The sequence below is a fragment of the Mobula birostris genome, chromosome 4 (genome assembly GCF_030028105.1).
Source record: "Mobula birostris isolate sMobBir1 chromosome 4, sMobBir1.hap1, whole genome shotgun sequence".
NCBI lineage: Eukaryota > Metazoa > Chordata > Chondrichthyes > Myliobatiformes > Myliobatidae > Mobula > Mobula birostris.
In genome coordinates, this window is record NC_092373.1 from 83,899,269 (window position 1) to 83,923,608 (window position 24,340).

Consider the following 24,340-nt stretch of genomic DNA (forward strand, 5'->3'; position numbering starts at 1 on the left):
CAACAGCACTGATAAAATAATTTCATGAATTGGAAGAGTACAGAAACCAATCTCACTTACCTACCTGAAAGTTATTGTAGATTAACATTTGTTGAGACACATGAGAAGTTGTTTAGGTAAGTTTTAAGTGGAGAAATTGCAATGACTGATTGTCTTTTTCTTCCTCTTCTTCTTGGGCCTTCAGCTCCCGGTGGACTGGGATGATGGAGACAGGCCACTGATGACCTCCTGTCTCCATCGTCCAAAATCAACGGTATGGTTGGATTTCATCAATGATTCTGTAACCCATTGTATCCACTGTATAGGGGATTGGCCTTTACAGCTTCACCAGAGCCCTGTTGGCCAGCCTTACCCATTTCCACCTCTCACAACAGGGTCGTTGGGTTGGGCTCGAGAGGCTATGACTGGTTGTACATGAACATAAAAAGCAAATGTCAACTGTGTGATACTGAGCGTTAGTAAAAACCTGGAGTCACTCAATCTCTACTTTTATTTCAGATTGGAATACAAAATAAATGCACAATATTTGCTTCAGAATGATTGTTGCTATGTTCTTCAAGAAAAGCTTTATTATTCTTTAAAACAAAACACTACTATTCTTGAAATCTGAAATGGAAGGAAAATATACTGGAAACATTCAGCAAAGCAGGCAGTGTTGTGGAAAAACAAATCTTGGTTCATGCCATTAATTCTAATTTTAAACAAATCAATGCAAAATCTTGATTCTGTCCTCTCTCTACACTGGGTGTTTGGCCTGCTGAATATTTGCTGGAAAATACTGCTTGATTTTCAAAGCATTTTGCCCTCACCCAGTGATTCTATGTGCACACTAGCACGTTAACACATTCACGTACACTTGCGCATGCATGTGTATTCATAAACATACGCTCAAAAGCCCTCAATCCTGCACAAACTCACACTGCACCTGCAAAGATATATACAAACATACACAAAGACACAACAGATTCTGCAGATGCTGGAAATCTGGAGCAACACATACAAAATGCTGGAGGAGCTCAGCGGATCAGGTAGAATCTATGAAGGGAAATGCACAGTCAGTGTTTAGTCCCCTTCATCAGGACATTCAGCGAAGTAGGTAGTATAGTGGAAAAATAAATCTTGGCTCATGTCTTTCATTCCAACAAAAAAAAATCAATGTAACATTTTGATTCTGTCTTCTCTTTACATTGGTGTTTGGCCTGCTGAATATTTGCTAGAAAATACTGCTTGATTTTCTCAGCACTTTGTCCTCACCCAGTGATGAAGGGTCCAAAATATTGACTGTTCACTTCCCTCCATAGATGCTGCCCGACCTGCTGAGTTCCTCCAGCATTTTATGTGTGTTGCATATACACACTATACTCAGGCATGGACAAACACTCTCATCTTAAACTCTTCTGTACCAATACCTGCACATATATACTTGTGCACAGGAACAAAACATATCCACACAGGTCTTAAATCGGGATTATAACCGAAAGTATATTTTCCCTTCTTGCAAGTCTGAAAATAGTGAGGTAAGTTAAAGTTGTCTGTTGTTCTCTCTGTAGAATCATGTGACTCATATGATTCTGCAAATGCCAGGTCTTGATCGTAAAACATTCCCAACCTGTACAGCTGAGGTCTGTACCAAGATAAAGTTATATCTATCTGAACAGTCAAATGCCACCTATGTAGGCTCTTTGAATCTTGAGCTATGATCACTTCAATACTTGTCATATCTCATTTCTGTTTTTTAATTGTGGTTTCTGCCTGCTGAAAGAGAACAGTTTAATAACTTTTGTAATTAGCCAAACATATTGTCTGATTTTTTAAAATTCAAAGAGTTAACTGTCAGGATACCCGAAACAGCAAAGGAAACAGAAGGAATTAATGCGAATTTAAAAATATAAAAGCAAATTTGACACTAAAGAGAAGGAAAGGGATATCTTAAAAATCTACAAATGTGTTAGAATAAGTTATCTTTAAGATAATGCTGTGGCTGTCACAACAAGTCATTGATTTCGATTGACATATTTCTGGTTTTCTGCACTTGTTTCATCTTTCTCATTTACTCGTAGGTTTTTGCTGTAGCTGACGACATCAGCACTTCATGCTTCTCTCTAATTGCCTTAGAAAAGGTAGTGGCGAGCAGGGTTCTTAAGCCACTCAATTCCATGTAACAAAGATGGGTGGCAGTTCGAGAACATTGTCCCAGCACCGATGAAGGAATAACGATTTACTTCCAAAGCAACACGCACAAAATGCTGACGGATCTCAGCAGATCAGGCAGCATCCATGGGAATGAACAAACAGCGGCGTTTCTGGCTGAGACCTTTCATCAGGACTGGAAAGAATGCCAGAATAAAAAGCTGGGGCAAGGGGGGGGTAGGAAAAGCTAGAAAGTGATTGGTGAAGACAAGTGGGTGGGTGGGGGGAGGATAAACTGGGAGGTGATAAGTGGAAAAGACAAAGGGCTGGAGAAGAAGAAATCTGATAGGAGAGGAGAGTGGATCTTGGGAGAAAGGGAAGGAGGAGGGGTACCAGGCAGATGTGAAAGGTAGATGAGGAGAAGTGGTAAGAGGCCAGAATGGGGAAATGAAGAAGAGAGAAGTGGGGAGAAAAACATTACCAGAAGTTGGAGGAATCAATATTCATGCTAACCTAAGAATACAAGGAGCAACACCTCATATTCTGGCTAGGTTCCCCCTTCTTTCCCCGTCCTGATGAAGGGTCTCAGCCTGAAACTTTGACTGTTTGTTCATTTCCATAAATGCTGCCGGCATTTTGAGGGTGTTGTTCTGGATTTCCAGCATCTTCAGGATCTCTTGTGTATATGATCTACTTCCAAATCTAGGTGGTGAGTAGAAAAAAAAATGCAGAACTGAAATGATATTCCTATGCAACCGCTGTGCTTATTTTTCTGAGTGGTAATCATTGAACGATTTAGAGGCACTGTCACAGAAACCTTGGTGAATTACTCAAGAAGATCTTGTGAAGGAGAAAAGCTGCAGTGATAGTGGGGAGATCTAATGTTGCAGAAAATAGATATGGTATCATTCAAACAGGTTAGTTTGTCTCGGATGGCCTTAGCTTGAATGTTGCTACAAAGCAAAAACTTGAATTTGCTCACACTTTTATCAGCCTGAAATTGGTCTCAGGTTTGCAATCTGCTGTTGCAACCGTTCAATTATGATGATTCATGGTCTTTTACTCTCAGCATCTGCCAGTGAAATTCATTATACACAAAGTCAAAGGAAACAAAGGTCACAGTGCACCTATGGTGTGAAGTTTCCTCCAGTTATTACAGAGCCCATGTTACAAATATTTCAATCTTCTTTTCTTTACCCCAAAAAAATATTGGACCTAGGATCAAGAATGAGGAGAATACATAATGAACCTTTTAGGAATCTACTGTTCAGGGTCTTAATGGCTAGGAACAGAAGTTGTGAGCTTGGTTGTGCTTAGTGGAAAGATTCTTCCATCTGAGTCTAGAGCTGATAGGATCAAATCACACTTCAGAGATCAGCAGATAGTGTAAGCCTACATTCAAGTTCAGTACTCCAAGGTCTCGCTAATGGAGATGCTATCTTTCAGGAGAAATGTTAAACAAAAGCCCTGAATGCCCATCAAAGCAGAGTTTAAGATAAGTGGGGATTTAGTGGCATTAGCCTTGGTATACTGTAGAATATTTTCCCTTCTTTTTCCTGAAGCCTGAAAGAGATTTTCTGGTCATAATCACACTGCATTGTGTGCACATTTCTCTTTCACTTTTATGTTTGCTACATTGAAAGAGTGTTTAACTTGCTGAGAAGCATGATGGCATTTCCACAGATTGCTCAGAGTGCTACATATACGTTTGCTCTTTCACAAGAAGATGCATTGATGAAACAACCCTGATGTACATGATGAGCATGTTTGATGCAGTGGACAGTTTAGAATCAGCAAAACACTATCCTATGTAAGAAGAAGGTTTTGTTAAATGCTCAGTCAATGATTGAGAAAATGCTAGCCAAAGATCTTTTGGTGCGTGAACCTTGCTCTCGGAATTCCTTTGCAACAAAATAATAGCAAATGGCATCCAGACAACAGTTAACATTGGCTATGCACATGGCACTCTGTACAAATAAACTAATAGCCTTTCTTTCTGAACAGTAACTTTGGTCAATGATGTCCTGCCTCACTAAAAACTGAAGGAAGATGCCAAGATGGACAGGCACAAATGAACAGATGAAGGTTGCTAGGTTGACAGTGATTATTCTAATGCACATCTGATAGTTTCCAGGGATATCATTTTGCCTATGCAAAAGTTTCCTGATGATTTGGACTGAACAGAAGGTCATGATGGTGAGCGGAATCACAAAGCCCATCAGCTCCACAAAAATAATTAACCCTGGATTCCAGGACTTATCAGAAAATCTATGGAAGCAGGCAATGCTAAAGTTTGAGGTATAATTGGAGCCTGAAGTATCATGAAATTGATAAACAGGGATGCTTCCCAACCAAACAAAGACCCAAATAATGAAGCAGATTATCAAGGTATTCCGTGGTGATCGGAAGTCTCTTGCTTTCAAAGGATGGATGATGGCGAGATAGCGGTCAATACTAATGGACGTGATGATGAAAATGCTGGCATACATATTGACGAAGTAGATGGACTCCACAAAGGAGCAGAAGGCTTTTCCAAAGGGCCAACCACTATCTTGGTCGAGCATCTTGAAGGGTAGGGAAAACAACAGCAGGATGTCGGCCAAAGCAAGATTACTCATGTAAATGGTAGATTCAGTCCATCTCTTAATCTTGCCGCAGAACATGTAAAGGGCCAGCAAATTGAAGGGCAACCCCATGATGAAGATGGGAATGTAGACCACTAGATGGATAATCTTCTCTTCCTCAGATGTTTTAATCTCACAGCTTGAGTTTTTGTTACTGTGGCTGCCCAAATCCATGGCCTTCTTAATCCTGCAAAGAAGTATACCTGGAATTCAGCCACTCTCCTTCAATCAGTTAAAGTCAGACATAATTTGTGATTACATTGATGTAAAAATGAGACCTGGTTGCTAGAGAAAATTTTGATTCACCTGTAGCACCTTGGAAATTCAGTCTGCATGATCTTCAAAAGTTACCCATTTAATATATTCATGTAAGATTCCTCTGTATGCTTTCTAAAAAATATGTTTAAACTAAACCTTCACCAAAATTACAGAAAAATCTGCTTGGGATGTTATTTTAATACTTCTTTTTCACTCACATCTCATGAAGTTATCATCTGGCATCCACAGCCTGAAATGTTGTTAGAAGTGGTTTCATGGTAACTTAAATTTTCAGTCGTGGGGAAAAACATGGGTGGTCATTAAAAACGCAAACACGAGGAAACCTGCAAATGCTGGAATTTCAAGCAACACACATAACTTCGGCTCTTCAACTTTTCAACCACATCTCCTATAATTTCAGATCTCCCCCTCCCCCTCCCAATTTCAAATCTCTTACTATCTCTTCTTTCAGTTAGTCCTGACGAACGAGCTCGGCCCGAAACATCGACTGTACCTCTTCCTAGAGATGCTGCCTGGCCTGCTGCGTTCACCAGCAACTTTGATGTGTGTTGCGTGGTCATTAAAAACCTATTTTAAAGTAGCAGCACAGGAACAACAGAATAACTAGCCCTCAATATCATACGATTCAGACAATCTATCTCAAAAATTGGCCTGATTTTTCTTGACCAGAGTTTCCTGCCAGCTTGTGTTTTCCGTTTCTCCTGAAGCTATGCTCTCAGGAACTGAATGGCTGATCTCACTTGTCCAGGCAATCCAGGACACAAACAGGGACAACCTTGGCACCAACCTGGCTTCTGCCAAATTTAACCGAATCTAGTGGATGATCCAAAACAAACCTACAAAACTTTTATGGAAACCTTTGGTAACCATCAAAGTTACACCCTAAACTCTACCATATATTGAGGTTTTTCAATGTCTTCGAATGTCTCTGACATTTGGAAATGCAAAAGCTATTACACATGAAAATAAAGTTATTTAAATATTATACAAACAAAATCCAGTAAAAACTCTTGAAACACCTTTAAAACAGCATTATATCAAAGGTGGATTAATAGAAATAGTTGCTTAATTGAGTTTTTTTTCCTCTCACACTGCCCTACAATCCCAATTAAATGGGTGAGCTGGTGGATCCCGGATCTAACTTGACAACCTGAACCTGACAGTGATCCCCTGTATAGATGCTCTATCCCACCTCTGCATTTCAGGGAAATATGTAGCGTAACTTGGTTACTATGCACAGGGCTAACGCATTTGATACCTGTCAACAGTCACACTGTGAAATGCTGTGGGTTTAGAATGGAAAGAACACGGCAGAACCCAGCTCAATGTTTAAAAGGTTTCAACTCCCTAAAAAAAAAATGTAAGATTTGATTTTATTAAATTTTATTAAAATTCTTGCTTAATTTGTAAGTGCTTAATTGGAATAAAGTAAAACTGGGGTTTTAGGTACTGAACAAAATAATTGAGAATATTGATTCCATCTCTGTAATGCACAAGTCAAAATCAGCAATACTGTTTACAATCTGGATGTAGCCTTATCTTAAGTTTTACTTCATTACAAGATCCATTGCCTTTTCTTTAGAGACTAATTTCTGCCTGTGTTTTTACTTTTCTGTCTTATCACCAACACGGATAAACACAACGGCATAGAAAGCAATGGGTTAAGAACAGAGACTGAAATTAATGTGGAAAGGTACTGGACAGCCTGCACTTACATGTTGAACCAAAGGGCCTATTATGATCTGTTGGTATTATTCCATGACTCTTTCACATTCTAACGTACCTCCACTGGTTTACTTTTCGTCTTGAAACCCTGAGTGGCCTTCCTAAAGCAATATGAATGAAGATATACACTCCCTATTTGTTATCACTAAAACAAATAGAAGCCTATTTACAAAACAGAGCAGGTTTTGTTTTTAATCCGTTGAAACCAAGATATTCAAGCTGGGGATATTTTAAAGACATGGCGTATTTCAAAGATCTTAAAATGCATGTTTTAAAATTTTGAACAAGTCACTGAAATAACTATTTTAACATCCTCTGGTAAGAAATCGATGCTAGTTATATAAATTGCATTTAAGTTGCTTGTGTTTTGGGTCAGTTTTCTATTTTTTGTCCCTTGTAATTAGCCGTCTCAAACTTAATTGGTCACCACTACCACCAGGTACCCACTTTATATTTAAATTTTTGGGAACTGGTCGCTCTAAAAATCTATCATTTAGTTACTCAGTTTTCAGTGGAAATTGTTCCTTTGGTCTTTGTTTAGTAAGAATTAATTGAATGTGGTGCAGCAAATAAAACAAATTCTTCTGCTGATCAATCACTGAATTCAACATTAAGTCAATTTTTATTTGAAATTAACCTGAAAACCAGTGGCCCAGTAGTCTTGTTGATCGAGAGTTACCTTATTTTTGAAACAGGCTTGCAAAGGGCAATTGAGATTCTTTTAACCAAGCAATGATTTTTTTTTCCTCTAAGGTTATTGTTTTTTAAATGCAGGAAAATAAAGCTAGAGCGTTTTACTTCGAGGAACTTCAATTATACCTTATGTTCTTGCTGCAAATTTTACAACTTACGTGTCCATGAGTTGCATTCTTCAGACAATTTATTTAATCAAGAAATTTAAAAATTACCTTTCATTTGTTCATAGTCGATACACTTCATCAATCCAACCTACTTTTTAATGCAAATCGTCTATCTCAAATGGCTGGATTAGTTGCAGTTTAACTAAGTTAAATTTATTTATCTTTGGTGCTTATTTTTAAGTATAATTATGCATATTATATTTCATCCATTATGTTTTATAAATACGTATGTATTAACTCTGAAACTCTATTCCCAGTCATCAAACCACCCCAAAGAACCTTCATATCTCACTGCCTACGTGGATTGGATTGGAGCATATTGCTACCAATGTGACGAGCAATCCTTCAAGAATGTAATTCCACTTTACTAAAATTATTAAAAAAAAACATACTTACAATACAGTTGTCTGATAGACTTGCTGGAAACTGAATGGGTGTATCTTGCCCACCCTTGCATAAGTATCTGTATATCATCAAAATGATTGACAACGCTATATATTTTAACCACATCCTATGCCCATTGCTTATCTTCCCAGGTTCCTTTTGCCAAAATAAAATGTTTACAATTCTGTAAAACTTACTTTCCATGTACTTGACTTCCATGGTTGCCACGATTAATTATTTCTCATGTACACGTTTCCTCGCGATAACTTCAGACATTCCACCAAGCATGGCACGCTTGGAGTAAAATTGAAATCATGTTTAACCCTCTGCTAGACCTTGGCATTTTTAAGCTTCCTTCATCTAGCTCAGTACTTGTTGTAAATCTATCTGACGTGACAGAGAAATTTTTAGTGGTTACTAAATAGCCTTTATGTGGGTGCAGAAGTTATCAAAATGAAAGAACATTTTGAGACAGTGAAAATATCTGCAATCTCTGACAGGCACTGTTCAGAAGGAATGTGACTCACCACTTCAAATAAACCCACGTCAAGTCTGAGTGCTGTTGAGATTGAGGATAGAGAAAGTAGCTAGACCCCAGTCCAGTGAATGACATTGAAGTGAAGGAGTCACACCAGAGCATCTTGTTCAAGCAACGGAACATATAGGATTCATCTGGGACACAAACCTTTAGAGCAGGGGTTCCCAACTATTTTATTGCATAGACCAATACCATTAAGCAAGGGGTCGGAGGACTCCTGGATGGGTACTCCTACTTTAGAGTGAAATTAGAGACTGAAACACAAGGTATTGATTTATAGTTATTGAAGAAACAAAGTGAAAACTCAGAAGTTCTTTGCTTTTCCAAATAGATCAATAAAATTTTGCATAATCAATTACTTCACAAATTCAAATGAACTCAAAAAGATATAAACTAACAAATGTAATTATCCTGCTACATTTAGTTTTAAAATCAGCATAAGAACTAATGAATTATACTCTTGAAATCTGCAGAGGTGAATGTCCTTAAGAAAGGAAGCAAGAGATTGACTTGGTTCGGAGAAATTGAGGTGGGGTAGGTGGAGAGGGTACAAGAGAGATGTTACAATGGAGGAAGGAGTGGTCACAGTGTCATTTATAATAGAGATAGACAAGGAATTGTGAAAGATACTGGCACCCTTCTGAAGAAAAGCATTTTTCTTCGAATTCAGAGAAAATCAGAAGATTGGTAATTATGGCAGGCAAACTGGAAAATAGGCAATGGCAAATCCAAATATACTCACAAAAGGATAAAAATAAAGTTAAAGGTCTCTGGATGACTAATAAATTTGGATTAAAGTGAAGTAGAATAAAATAGCCCAGACATGTCAGGTTCAGGAAACAACGGAGTACAGAAATTGTTGTGTTGTGCTGCAAATGAAGTAAGAAAGGCATAAAGAAAGCTGACACTAAGTAATTTTAGGCAGATTGAATGTAATCTTTTTTTATGAACAGCTAAACTAAGAGAATATGAGAAATTTGGGTCTTACGGACACCATGAGAGCAAACCGCTGAGTAAAGTAATGTGTATTTAGCTTTTAGCTGCATTGAAGAAGAGGAAGTGACAAATGTCACGGTAAAGGAGGAAGGACAAATTGAAAATGATGAGATACGGCAATAGCTGTCAGTGCTGAAAGCAGAAATATTATCCTGTTCAAATAGGCTAAAAGTGGATGTAAAAAGTGTGCTGAATACGCCAATATTTCTTTGGTATGGAAGTGGTGTCAAATGACTGAAGAGGTATAAATGTTAGATTCTTAGAAAACAGGATAAATCTAACATCAGTTGCATTGTTGGACATTAATTTGAACAATTTTTGCACAAAAAATATAAGTTCATAAATAAAAGCCATGGTGGATTTGCCAAAGGCAAACATTTGATTTCATATTCCTAATATTCACATGTGTGTAGGAAAATCGGAGAACTCTTCCGATATTCCCATTTTATAGATATTTCTTCTTTTATCTGACTGAATTTCTTTTCTACTTTGTTTATCTTGAATGTTGTTACATTCACTTCCTCGTCTATTTTTAGGACCTGTTGTTACTGCCACATTTCTTTTATGCCCACAAGTAAAATTTCACCTCTAGTTTTTGAGCTGCTGAGACGAAAAAAGATATCTGAGAAACTCAGTGTTCTCCTTGTTACATCCTGAGATCCTCAATCAGCATTAAACACCGCCAACTAAATGCTCAAGACCTCAGGCTTCAGCAGCACTTGTGTCTTTAAAGATATCATTTTATTTTTTTAAGCACTAAGCTTCATAAGTTTTATAAGACTTGTATGTGGTTGCTGTTCCAAGTACATTATCCCTTTCATCTTTCTCTAACCCTCTTCCTTTCAGTCTTATCCAGTCCCAAGCTTTCACCTCTGTATCTCCCCCTTTGATTCCAAATAAAGTTCCCTGAAAGGGACTGAGCTTCTTCTCATATCTTTCCAACTTCAAAATCTTGGATCCATTTAGGACCCTCCCCCTAGCTTCATACAATTTGTAGATCTTTTTAATCTGATATCAACGTAGCATCAATCATCTCATTTATTTTTTTCTAATGAAGGTGGCATGGGGGAAAGGAATTATACCTAAGGCATGGCGAAGGGCGGGAGGGATACTAATTCCCAAAGAGAAGAATTCCTCAACAATCAGTCAGTTCCGCCAGATCAGTCTCCTGAATGTGGAAGGAAAGCTCTTCTTTAGTGTCGTGGCTCAAAGACTCTCAGCCTTTTTGCTGAGCAACAACTTCGTCGACACATCAGTACAGAAAGCAGGAATACGTGGTTTCCCAGAATGGCTGGAACATGCAAATGTCATCTGACACCAGATACAAACTGCCAAGAAAGAAAAGAAAGACCTGCATGTAGTCTTCCTAGATCTTGCCAATGCTTTTGGGTCGATGGCTCACGAGACTCTGTGGGCAGCTTTCAACTTTTTCCAGGTTGCAGAGGGCATCACATAGCTGGTCAAAGCGTACTTCCAGGATCTGCAGTTCTGTGTCACAACACAAGATAACACCAGCACATGGCAGCACCTTGAGATAGGCATAATGGCGGGCTGTACCATCTCTCCTCTGGCATTTATCATGGCAATGGAGCTCATTATCCCAGCATCACAATGGGTGGTCGGAGGGAAATGCTTGAGGAATGGGCTGCGTCTTCCTCCAATCAGGGTGTACATGGATGACATGACCACAATAACAACAACAAAAGCATGCACCAAACACCTGCTGGATAAACTCCAGGGAAACATCAAATGGGCATGAATGGAGATCAAACCCAGTAAGTCTCGCAGTATCTCAATTGTCAAAGGCCAGCTCACCGACCTAAGGTTTTGTATCAACGCTGAGCCAATACCAACTGTCCTGGAAAAGCCCATCAAAAGCCTCGGACGGTGGTACAATGCAGACCTCAGAGCCATAGAGCATGTAGAACAACTAAAGCAGGATACAATCAGTGGCCTCAAGCTAATCAACAACACAGCTCCCCCGGGGAGATTGAAGCCTTGGTGCTTTCAGTTTGGACTGCTGCCCCGACTTATGCGGCCAATTACCATCTATGAGGTCACTATGTCTCATGCAAATGGGCTGGAGAGGCTGGTGAGCTCACATGTGAGGAAGTGGCTTGGGCTACCAAGATGCCTTAGCAGCACAGGACTTCACGGGAACAGAACCCTTTCTCTGCCAATTTCTAGCCTGGTGGAGGAATACAAAAGTGCCAAAGCAAGGCTGGAAATGACACTCAAAAAATCTTGGGACCCAATCATAAGAGGCATTGCTCCTGCTCGAGCAACAGGGAAGAAATGGACCCCAGCCGCAGCAGTACTGGACGCAGAAGCTGCCCTCCGACACCGGGACATAGTGGACTATGTCCAACAGGACAGAGGAGGCCTTGGCCTTGGAGTGATGAAACCTACCTGGCAAAAGGCTCCTACAACTGAACGCCGGCACCTGGTGGTGGAGGAGGAGCGCCACCAAGAAGCAGCAGCCAGATGTGCCATAGCAATATCCCAAGCCAAGCAAAGCTGAGGGGGTGAGGTGGGAGGGTGTTGAGAGGAGGAAAATCACATGGAGTGAGCTGTGGAGCATGGAGTCAAACAGACTGAGCTTCATCATCACAGCAAGATATGATGTCCTGCCCTCTCCTACAAACCTAAATCTTTGGCTGGGAGAGGATCCAGCCTGTCCTCTGTGCACAGTTCCGGCGTCCCTCAAGCACATCGTGGTTAGTTGCAAGACCAGCCTAATACAATGCAGACACACCTGGCGACATGACCAAGTGCTGAGGTGTTTGGCAGCTGAACTTGAGTGTAAGAGAGTAACTACCAACGCCAGTCCTCTCAATGCCCAGACAACGGTCCCACAACTACCATCCTTCACCCGGGAAGGAGAGAAACCGGGGGCTAACCCCTTGCCTCACGACTCATGCCCACTGAGTGCAGCCAGGGACTGGGAAATGCATGTTGATTTAGGCCAGAAGCTTACCTTCCTATCTGAAATTGCAACAACCAACCTGCGGCCTGACCTGGTCCTTTGGTCCAACTCCTGTCGGCACGTCTTTATCATTGAGCTGACTGTCCCCTGGGAGGATGCTGTGGATGAGGCTTACAAACGGAAAAGGCCGCGATATGCCAACCTTGCAGTCGAAGCAGAGGAGCGAGGCTGGAATGTAAAAGTGCGCCCAGTTGAGGTGGGGTGCAGGGGCTTTGTAGCCAGTTCCACCGTAAGGCTGCTGAGGGACGTAGGGGTCAGAGGGCAGGCCCATAGGAAGGCAATCAAAGCACTTGCTAATGCCACCGAAATGAGCAGTCACTGGCTGTGGCTGAAAAGAAGGGGTGCTGTCTGGGCTGCCAAGTGATCATCTAGAGACTAACCATGTGACACACACTCAGGTCTGATCAGCCTGTGGTGGGCCTGCCTCAGCTGAGGGTGTCTTGTGATAAAAGGCAGAAACACCCAGTGATGTCAAGGTACACAACTGAAGATGTGTGGTAATGGTGGTAACATCATCTAGTGGTCATCTTTAAGAACTCCTTTCACTCAAGTCAAGTGCAGTGCAGAAAATTTAGGGATTGTAATGTCCAGTCCTACGAGTCAAATTGTTTCAGAACCCATGTTTCAGAACATGTTCTGTCATCAACATTCATGATAGCAATCTCTAAATTCAATAGATAATCTTCCACTATTTCTCTCATTCCTATATAATCTTACCAAAGAAAACATTTTTTCTTTGTTCACTCATTTAATATTCCAAAAGAAACATGATTATGCCACCATTTTTCCTGAACTCCTGAGAACAATTGCTCTTCATTCTGTGCCACATTCTCTCCTCATCCTACGCCATCTCTTTGAGCAAAAACAAGAGTGGAGGGGGGAGGGGAGAGTCATTGGGTCAGAGAGAACGAATTATCTCATAGTGTCACTCAGCTGCTCCTCCGAGGCTCCGTTGGTGTTCCAACGTCTAACCTCTTGCATCCTTCTCTTCCTGGGGATCCTGCCTTTCCTCTGTTTCTGGTTCGAGTCATGAGCCTGCTGTCCGCAACTCCTAGTTGAGTAGGTGCCGGTGACCTCCATAACAGAGAGAGCCTCCTGTTCCTCTGCAGCTGGGCCCAGCCCTTCTTGGGTGCATCATGACAAGAAGTGAATAGGAAAAGATGAATTCAACTTTGAAGATGGCAGGATTAATTCGTAAGAATGTGAAAAAGGGAAGTCATGATTATTGACTTCATGAGTAATACACTGAATTTCTAGAAATTAGAGGTGTTTATTTGACTGTTGGAACTATGGATATTGCATTAAGAACTAAAAATTAAAAATGGTGGATCTGTTTGTTGGAGAAAGTCTTTCTTCATTTGAACAATTGTCAACTAAATATAGTTTACCAAAAACCCATTTCTTTCGGTACTTACAAATTAGAGATTTTCTGTGATCTCACTTATATACATTTCCTAATAGGCCTGATAAGAACGTATTTAATGAAATTCATAATATGAAATCATTTTATAATGGTTCAATATCTAATATTTATGATATGTTGTTGGGAATGAGAAATGATCCTTCAGACAAAATCAAAAATCTTTGGGAACAAGACTTACAGACTTCAACTTCGGAAGAAACTTGGAATGAAATTTTTAAATTGGTTAATACTTCATCGTTATGTGCTCGTCATTCCCTCCTACAATTTAAAGTGGTTCATAGGGCTTATATGACCAAGGATAAGTTATCTCGTTTTTATAGGAATATATCTCCCTACTGTGATAGGTGTAACAATGGAGAAGTGTCATTTATTCATATGTTTTGGACGTGCCCAAGTCTTGGAAAATATTGGAAGGAAGTATTCCAAACTTTTTCTGCACTCTTTAAAGTAAATTTTAAGCCTAATCCTTTGACTGCCCTATTTGGTATTGTTGGAAGGAAAGGTATCATCATGAAGACATCTGGTTTGCACATTCTGGCTTTTATTTCTCTTATGGCTAGGAGGGCGCTTTTGTTTAAATGGAAGGTTGCTGTTCCACCTGATCATGTTCAGTGGTTACGGGGTGTTATGGCGTGCCTAAATTTAGAAAAGATTCGTTGTTCAATTTCTGAATCTAACCAAGATTTTCAAAATTTGTGGGGGCCGTTTTTAAATTATTTTCATAATCTTTGACTTCTCATTAAAGTACAGAAGTTGGTTAATAGTATATTTTATTATCTGATAAGGTTTTTTTTTCCCAAACAGCTTCAACTATGGTAGTGGGTATAGATTTCCTTAATAAAACTGTTTATATTCTATCAAACAAATTAATCTAATCTATATGAATATAGGGTAAGGGGTTCGTTAATGTGATTCAATATACTGTATCTGGTATTGTTTTTCTTTTGTTTTATAGTATGGACTCTATTCTTCTATATAGAAATCAATAAAAATATTGAAAAGAAAGAAAAATGGTGGAAATATTTAGCAGATCCATAATAAGAGAAACAGTTGACATTTTCATCAGAACTAGCTTCTTGGATCCAATTCTGCTTGAGGTTGTGTTCCTCCCATTTCAAATCTTCTAAAATGTCCCTAAAGGCTCAGTGTCAATTCCATCCAGTCTATGTATTGCTTCATTTTTAATGTTCCCTTTCTAATGTTTGTAACGTCATGGCCATCTAATTCCATGCACAGCTCCTGCCTCTCCCTAATCAGTCTATCTTGTGTCCCTCGTAACGCTGAGAGCACTCTGGCTAGAGTGACCAATGATATTCTGTGTAACTATCAATAAAGGCATAATCACCTTCCTCAAGTGTGCTTGCTGAACCTGAGGTGTTTGAATGCACTGCCTTCCTTCAAGGTACCCTTTGTTTTGATACTTTATCTTCACCTAGTTCATATCGACTGCAACGTTGCTGTTTCCATTTGGCTCATCTAACAGAGACAGCACATCAGTTTCTGTAAATTCTCTTCCAATGTCCTTGCCAATGCTTGCTTGGCCCCTTCATGTTAATCAATTGCATGTTGCCCACATGAAAGCATTGCATAGACTTTCACATACATATTGTTGATGCCCAGCTACAGCATTTCTCTCTCCTCTGATGAATGACGATTACTGCTTGTGCTCATTTGCAGTCCTGAAAGATTGCGAAGGGAGCAATAAAGGTTCCCAGGATACATGGAAAGCACGACAAGCAACAGTAGATCACTGGGATTGTAGCAGTCATAAAAAGAGGTACTGGTTAGGTGGATAACTGATTCATTGTAACTCTGATTAGCCAAGTGATAAATAGGTGGGTTGCTAAGCACATGGCACATTGGGCCGGGAGGGCCTGTTCTGCGTTCTATCTAGAAATAAATAAACAAACTACTAAATAAATAAATTCATGAGACCATAAGAGATAGGAGCAGAATTAGGCTAATAGGCCTATTGAGCCTGTTCTGCCAGGTTATCATGGCTGATCCATTTTCCTTTCTACCGCATTCTGCCTTCTCTCGGTAAACTTTCATGGCAGCTAATCAAGAACATATTAACCTCTGCCTTAAATACACCCAATCACTTGGCCTCCATAGTCACCTGCGGCAATGAATTCCATGGATTCACCACCCTCTGGCTAAAGAAATTCCTCCTCATCTTCATTCTAAATGGATGTCCCTCTATTGTGAGGCTGCTCCTCTGGTCCTAGATTCCCCATGGTCGGAAACATCCTCTCCACATCCACTTTATCTAGGTGTTTTAACATCTGATAGGTTTGAATGAGAATAACCCTTTCATTCCCAGGATCATTCTCATGAAGCTCTGCTCAGCCCTCTCCAATGTCGGCACATCCTTTCTTAGATAAGGGACCAGAGCTGCTCACAATGCTCCAAGTGAGGCCTCACCAGTGCCTTATAAAGCCTCAGCATTACATCTTTGTTTTTATGTTTTAGACATCCCAAAAGTAATGCTAACTTTGCATTTGCTTTCCTCACAACCGGCTCAACCCACAAGTTAACCTTTAGAGAATCCTGCACAAAGACTCCCAACTCCCTTTGCACCTTGGATTTTTGAAATTTCTGGCTGTTTAGAAAATATGCTGCACTTTTGTTCCTTCATGCATGACCATACACCTTCTGACACTGTATTCCATCTGCCACTTCTTTGTCCATTCTCCTAATCTGTCTAAGACCTTCTGCAGCCTTCCTGATTCCTCAACACTACCTTCCATCTTCGTATCATCCTCAGACTTTGCCACAAAGCCATCAATTTTGTCATCCAATCATTGACATATAAAGTAAAAAGAAGTGGTCCCAATATCAAGCCCTGTGAAACACCGCTTATCACTGGCAGCTAAACAGAAAAGGCTCCCTTTGTTTCCAGCCAATCAACTGATGTGCTATCCATGCTAGTATCTTTCCTGTAATACCACGGCTTCTTACTTTGTTAAGTAGCCTTATGCACATCACCTTGTCAAAGGCCTTCTGAAAATCCAAGTTAACAATATCCACTGACTCTCCTTTGTCCATCCTGCCTGTTATTTTATCAAAGAATTCCAATGGATTTGTCTGGCAAGATTTTCCATTAAGAAAACCATGCCAACTTTGGCCTATTTTATGATGTGCCTCCAAGTATCCTAAGACCTCATCCTGAACCATCAGTTCTAACATCTTCCCAACCACTGAGGTCAGGCTAGTTAGCCAATGATTCCCTTTCTTCTGCCTCTTTTCCTTCTTGAAGCATCCTCTGGAACCATGCCCGAATCTAGTGACTCTTGTAAGAACGTTACTAATGCTTCCATTATTTCTTCAGCTGCCTCTTTCAGAACTCTGGGGAGTACCCCATCTGGTCCAGGTGAATTATCTTTCAGACCTTTAGCAATTGCACTTACTTCTGCCCCTTGACACTCTTGAGCTTCCAGCATACTGCTAGTTTCTTCCACAGTGAAGACAGATACAAAATACTTTAGTTTGTCCACCATTTCCTTGTCCCCATTACTCCCTCTCCAGCATCATTTTTCTGTTATCTGAAAAAACTTTTGGTATCCTCTGATATCATTGGCTAGCTTACCTTCATATTTCATCTTTTCATTGCTTATGTTTTTTTTAGTTGCCTTCTATTTGTTTTTAAAAGTTTCCCACTATTCTAACTTCCCACTAATCTTTGTTCTATTACGTGCCCACTATTTTTTGTTCTATTACATGCCCTCCTTTTTGCCTTTATGTTGGCTTTGAATTCTCTTGTCAGTCACAGTTGAATCAACCTGCCTTTAGAATGCTACTTTTTTTTGGAATCTATCTATCCTGCGCCTTCCAAATTGCCCCAAAAGCTCCAGCTTTTGCTGTTCTAACATCATCCCTGCTAGTGTCCCCTTCCAATCAACTTTGGCCAGCTCCTCTCTCATCCTTTATTTCTCTTTGCTCTACTATAATACTGATATATCTGATTTTATCTTTCCCCTCTCAAACTGCAGGATGAATTCTATCAATATTACGAGCACTGTTTCCTGATGGTTCCTTTACCTTAAGCTCCCTAATCAAGTGTGGTTGATTGCACAACATCTAATCCAGAACTGCCTTTCCCCCAGTGGGCTCCACTATGAGCTGCTCTAGAACCCATCCCCTAGGCATTCTACAAATTCCTTCTCTTGGGTTTCAGCACCAAACTGATCTTCCAATCTACCTGCATATTTAAATCCCCCATGATTATTGTAACATTGCCCTTCTGACATGCTTTTTCTGTCTCCCATTGTAATTTGTAGACCACATGGGGCCTACTGTTCAGGGCCTCTATACAACTCCAATCAGGGTCTTTTTTTACTCTTAGAGTTTCTTACCTCTACTCACAAAGATACTACATCTTCCAATCCTGTCACCTCCTTCTAAGGGTTTGATTTCTTCCGTCATATTTGATTCCTTCAGCATATTTCCAAGTAATACAATATGTAAGCTGAGTGTTAACCTCATAAATAAAGCCCCAGCTCCTGTGTGAAGAACGCTGCCTTTCCAAGTTAACCTTAACTCACAAGTTATACCAAGCATAAAAGCTTAAGTTTATTTGGTATAATTCAATGTTAGAGATACCAGGTTATATTTTTAAAAATCTATGAAAATGTGCTCTTTCCAATATTGACCAAGTAAATACTAAATTTAACCTTACACAAAATCAAAAGCCTACTAGTAACAAATGTGTGAACGTCATCAAATAACATACTTATTTCACTAGTTCAAGCACGCTTAAGTTAATATCACAGCCGAACATTCAGAAAATTCAGAGTGGGAAATGGTGCAGTGTTAATGTTCAAAATTATCTTGAATGTTTGTGACATACTGACTGTTATTATGAACAATGAAATAATTGTGCAAATACATGAATTAGGCATCACTCTATGACAAAATATGACTTACAAAAATAGAAAATCTGATTACTACCTGGCCATCCTGCCAAGGCATGTTGTTTGGCAACAAATCAACTTTGACATAGATAACAGTTATTGAAACGATAGCTTGTTATCTCCATCCGTCCCCCTCCTGTCTTCTCCTATCGTTTCAGATCTCCCCCGATCCCTCCCACTTTCAAATCTCTTACTAGCTCTCCTTTCAGTTAGTCCTGACGAAGGGTCTCGGCCCAAAATGTCAATTGTACCTCTTCCTAGAGATGCTGCCTGGCCTGCTGCGTTCACCAGCAACTTTTATGTGTGTTGCTTGAAATTCTAGCATCTGCAGATTTCCCCGTGTTTGCTTGTTATCTCTGTTCCTTTCTCTTGGTGATTACTCACATACCCATGCATAGATTTCATGGGTTTTGTTGTAGAAAACAGTTTGACATCAAACTGTGCTTCCCACAACAGAGAAAACTCTGTAATGGCCACTATTTAAGAGACAGTCATGATATTTAATTTCCAACTCAGCAAAAAGATCCTAATTATAAATAATAACAGCAAAAGGTAATGTGGGCAAAAGAACCACTCAAATCTGCTCCATTTTTCTGCAAGTTCTTGGCTGTCTGTTACGACTTCTCTGTTTCCTCACAGTCCCACTTCCCTCTGATTCCCTTGGCATCAAAACATCTATCAGTCTCAACTTGGATAAGGGTAAGTGACCGAAAATTAAAGATCTCTGTAAAGATTTTCTTTCTCATTAAGACCCCTGGTTTCAGGTTTCTCAGTCAGGACTAAAGGTGCTAGGGCATCCAACAAAGAGTTTATAATGTCTCCTTCAGATTGCTTCTTATTCTAAATTCCAGTAAGCAGAAGCCAACCTTTAAAAATCCACTTGGGATGCATTAACTCATAAACCAATCTGCTGAATCTACATTACACCAACTACAGTTTAACCACATCCCTTCTGATAAGGAAACCATTATTGCATACATACCTCCAAAAGAATTGTTACCGAAGCCCTGTGCAATCTCAGCAAGACTTCATTAAGGTTGAGCTCCGACCCTCTTGGAATAAAGACCACTATACCAAAGGCCTTTTTAAATGCTTTCTTAACTGCATCTTTGCTTTCTGCACATCATAAACCAGTGCAGCAGGAATTGTCTGTCCTTCAAACTTCAAGTAATTTTTTTCTGTTTTAAGGCCATAGAGCAAGCTGCTCAGAGAATAGCTGTACACTGTTATTTGTTTTATTGGTACCTGTGAGGAGTGATCTACTTACATTTTCAATTGCCCTCATTAACTAAAAGTTAGCAATGTTAAAAAAAATGACAGCAATATGCACGGTATTTAACCGATGAGGCTGTGCTTTGTAGCCATTTTCTTGTTAAAAAAAAACGGCTTGCATGCTTTTTCTAACCACTTCCCTCTTTGGCTGATCAACAAATCAGAGTATTTTTAAATATCTTGTAGTTGCACGTCATTAAGTCATAATGAAACAAATGAAATCAATCATCAGAAAAAATGGTGGTTAAGGTTTATTCATTAATACATCTCTTATCCTCAAATAACACAATCAGAAACTCCCTTACAAAAACATGTACAGGAATTAACTATTCTAATCCATCGCTTTATCTCTCCTTGTATTTACTTTAAAGTATAAAAAAATTGAGTCATATTTATCATGGAACTAATAGAACTCACTAACGTAAGATATCTGTTGGACATAAGTACAAACATTTGATTGTACAAGAAATAGAATAATGATATGTGAGGGATAAAGAAAAAATGCAGGTGAGTGGGACTAGTTCAGACAGGCAACTTGCTCAGCAGGGATGAGTTGGGTGCACGGGCTAGTTTTGCATACTGTGAACCTGTGAGGGGACCAAGACGTGGTTAGTGCTTTTTTGAACCTGAAATTTATGCACACATTTCATTTAATAATTACATTTTTTCAGAGAGAACCAACTGCATGTGTTATACATTGACTCTCTGAGTAATTTCTAGAACTCTGAACGTCAACCGAAATTAAGTGAATTTCTCTGATTTAGGCTCTCAGCTCTTAAAATGGAAATTTTTCTTCTAAGCACTGTCACTGCTGGAACCAAAGAGCATACGAACCAGAAAGCAGGAGCAGGGTGTCCAGGACCTCAAGCCTGCTCCACAATTCAATAAAGCTACTGCTGATCCAACTTTGGCCTTAACAACACGACTGTGTTCTTCCCATTTCGCTTGACTTCCTTGTAGTTCAAGTCTCCAAATGGCACTTATGAATTACCACCTCTGTAATGATGTGAGAGTTTATGAAGTTCAATTCACTTGGCCTCATCTCTTTCAGTAGAGCTAACCAGGTAACGTCAGTGGTTGGAGCACAGCATGCAGTGGGTGGTGTTTGTTACCATTACCTTTTCAAACCAGCCTCCTGGTGCCCTTTTACCCCCAACAGGTGGTGATAATATCAATGCTCCCAAAGGATCTTTAGGGGATATTCCTCATTTTTCTTCTTCAGTCACTTCTAAAAAATAAAGGTCTTACTCTCGTATCATCCTTTTCTAAACCTGGTTATGTTTGGGATCCTACAGAAACAATAATTCTTCTATACTTCAAAGGCAAACACTAACTATATAATGTTTGCCAAATGTTGCTCTGGGACCTCCAAACAAGAGTCTTCAGTTCTATTCAAGACAATGCTCTTCCTACTCATTCCCAGAAAACTCTACAAACAATTAAGGGTCCAACCTAAATTGGTTGAGGGTGGGAGATGATTTCTTGCTGTTCAGACCTGCATTTCTGTGTTTGTTAGACACTGTGTTAGATGCAGATATGCTGCCCAACATGACATGAGAAGATACCAAGTTAATATTACAAGGATATTACAGGATTTCTGCATATCCTTCACACGTTCATCATACAAAGCAGACTGGTAATTTCTCTTGTAATGTTGATCTCCTATTATTCAACCCACCATCTTAGAAAACATTTTGCGGGAAATATAATGAGAACTCTGATGCAAATTAGTTTTCATAATGAAAGAAAGATGAAAATACATGATTAATCTGAAACTTCTTGGAGGCAACTTGATTGATTGGTTGGCAATAATTGTTGTCAATGGATTGATATTCTCTAACAGATTTCATTGCAAAGTGTATAGACAGATGCAGGTCAAAATCCAGTTGGCTCAAATGAAGTGTTTTTTTTAAGATTCTTTACTTGCTGTCTCTAGAACATACCACGTCAAACAACATTTACTTAATGACGATTCTTAAGGGAAATTATGACCTTAGAAGCAAAAATTATTGTTCATAGCTAATATAAGCTACGTCATTGTCAGCTCAGGTATGGTATATAAAAGGAATGCATATACAAAACTGCTTCTCTTTTTCATAATGAAATCTGGTTTAACATATTTACAAATTTTTCAAATTTACCCAATTCTCCAACTTTCACAGGATTTTTGTGGCGGGACTACTGTTAACATGTGGTAAAACTGTAGATTCACCAGGTAACCTAGACTATCAGCTATCACTGCACTTAATATCTTCCACCTTGACAGGCATACTTTGACTCCTCGTGAGCAACAGTTGAAATCACTTTGGAAACATCTTCAATCTCACAGTCCTGTCTTTGTATTCTCTCATGTAACAGATTCAAGGATTTAGTAGACAACATGGACTTCACTGAATTTCTTTCCAATTTCTGAAAATTATTTCCTAGATGACTTAATGTCCAAAGTCTCATCTCATCGTCTCTAACCTGCCAAATGGGCTCAAGATACGAATTCTGTTATGTAGGCTAAACCTTGTCTCTTTGTAGCTTGAGTCATGATCATTTTTTAAATGACTTCTCGGCTTTTCCTTCCAATTGGACTAAGTGAGACTCAACTGTATTGTAACTCTTTAACTGATTAAAATTCAGATGATATATATCCCTGTTGTGGAGTGTGCACTGTGTTCTTTTGTTTAGGAGAAATACTAAGTACTACTTACTATTAGGAGTACTTGTCCAATGATTTTAAATTGACTTTCCATTATCTGTTTTTTTTACAATATGACTGACATTTAAATTTTCCCAGATGAAGCTGTGGGATAAGAAGAAATCTATATTTTATCCCTTTATTCTATATGAATAACCAAAACTGAAATGGTCTGTGTTACGTACCCCATAACTGGGTTGCCAAACCAGCAGAAATGGATCACTCAGTTGGAGTCTGGATTACTAGAACTAAGGAAGTTTTATTAAAGAAACAAGCAACACAGTACTCTAATCAAAAAAGGATAATAAATGCAACAGTTCAGCAATGATAAACACACATGTACACAGAATTAAGATAACAGGATCAATCAAGCTCTATCGTTGTCTAGGGGTAAATGACCAGTTTCAAAGTGACACAAAGTCCAGTTCAATTTAGTTCAGTTCGCAGTAATCGTTGCCATGGTAATGGACAGTTGGGGGGGGGGAAGGAGAGAGAGCAAAACGAATGAATATTCAACACAGCTTCCACACAGACCTTCGCAGTCAGCTTTCGGGCTTTGTGATGTCATCTGAGGTCACCGACCGTGACCCCTCCGTTTCCAGATACGATCGTTTCTCTGCGGTGAACCTGGCACCCAGGCAAGGGTGGACACACACCAGGTTCTCGCCGATCGTGCCTTTCCATCCTGAGTGTCTAAAGCTTGATCCCGTGATCAGCCATTCAAAAGCTTCCCACTGACTTGTGAGAGACGCACCGCTTCCAGGGTCTCGTTACCTCGGGTGTCGTGTGTGTCCTGCCTTAACGAACCTGTCCCTTTTTATCCCCTTGCTGGGGTATCGCCTGTCCATCACTTCAATCAGTTCAGGGTTCAAAGGGGGAGCCGCTCTAGACAGCTCTCTCTCCCGTCCCTTTATTACACATCTCCAAATGCTGCTCCATTGTCTTCCTTATCTCTCTCTCTCCCGAAGACAGGTGACAGACCAACTGCTGATCACACAGGACAGCTAACATCTATGTGTATTCTTGTCACATCTAAACTGTAGAATATTACACGATAGGACTTCTTTACAAGGTCATTGAGTCATAGAATTCTGCAGAATGAAAACTGGTCCTTCAGCTCAATCGCCCACTCCAATCTAGATTCCCATCTAAACAAATCACATTTGCTGACTTTAGGCACATATTCTTCAAAATCTTTACTATCCATGTAACTGACCAAATATCTTTTCAAGGTTGTTATTACACCTGCTTCAAACACTTTATTTGGCAATTCTCTCCATTTGAGCAACACCTGTCATGAAGAAACTGTCCTTCAGGTCCCATTTAACTCTTTCCCTTCTCACCTTAAACCTACGCCCCCAAGCGTTTGATTCATTTTGCCTTGTGAAAAAGACTGAGGGCATTCACCTTGTCTATGCCATTCATAACTTTATTCACCTCTTTAAAGTCAACCCTCAGTCTCCTACATTCCAGATCAAAATCCTAGACTTCCAACCTTCTCCTATAACTCAGGATGTTGAGTCC

General features: G+C 39.7%; 1 protein-coding gene across 2 annotated transcripts; it reads right to left on the reverse strand.

Moving 5' to 3' along the window:
• Positions 1-533: 533 nt before the first annotated feature.
• Positions 534-20,182, reverse strand: LOC140196447 (G-protein coupled receptor 55-like). Of its 2 annotated transcripts, none has more exons than XM_072255687.1 (2): positions 19,841-20,182; positions 534-4,941 (listed from the first exon to the last, which is right to left on the reverse strand). In XM_072255687.1, the coding sequence occupies exon 2, from the start codon at positions 4,926-4,928 to the stop codon at positions 3,966-3,968; it is 963 nt and encodes a 320-aa protein (XP_072111788.1). In that variant the 5' UTR covers positions 4,929-4,941; positions 19,841-20,182; the 3' UTR covers positions 534-3,965. The 2 variants fall into 2 exon arrangements, with proteins under 2 accessions (XP_072111788.1, XP_072111789.1); XM_072255688.1 differs by lacking the exon at positions 19,841-20,182 and adding an exon at positions 8,200-8,274.
• Between the last annotated feature and the right edge of the window lie 4,158 nt (positions 20,183-24,340).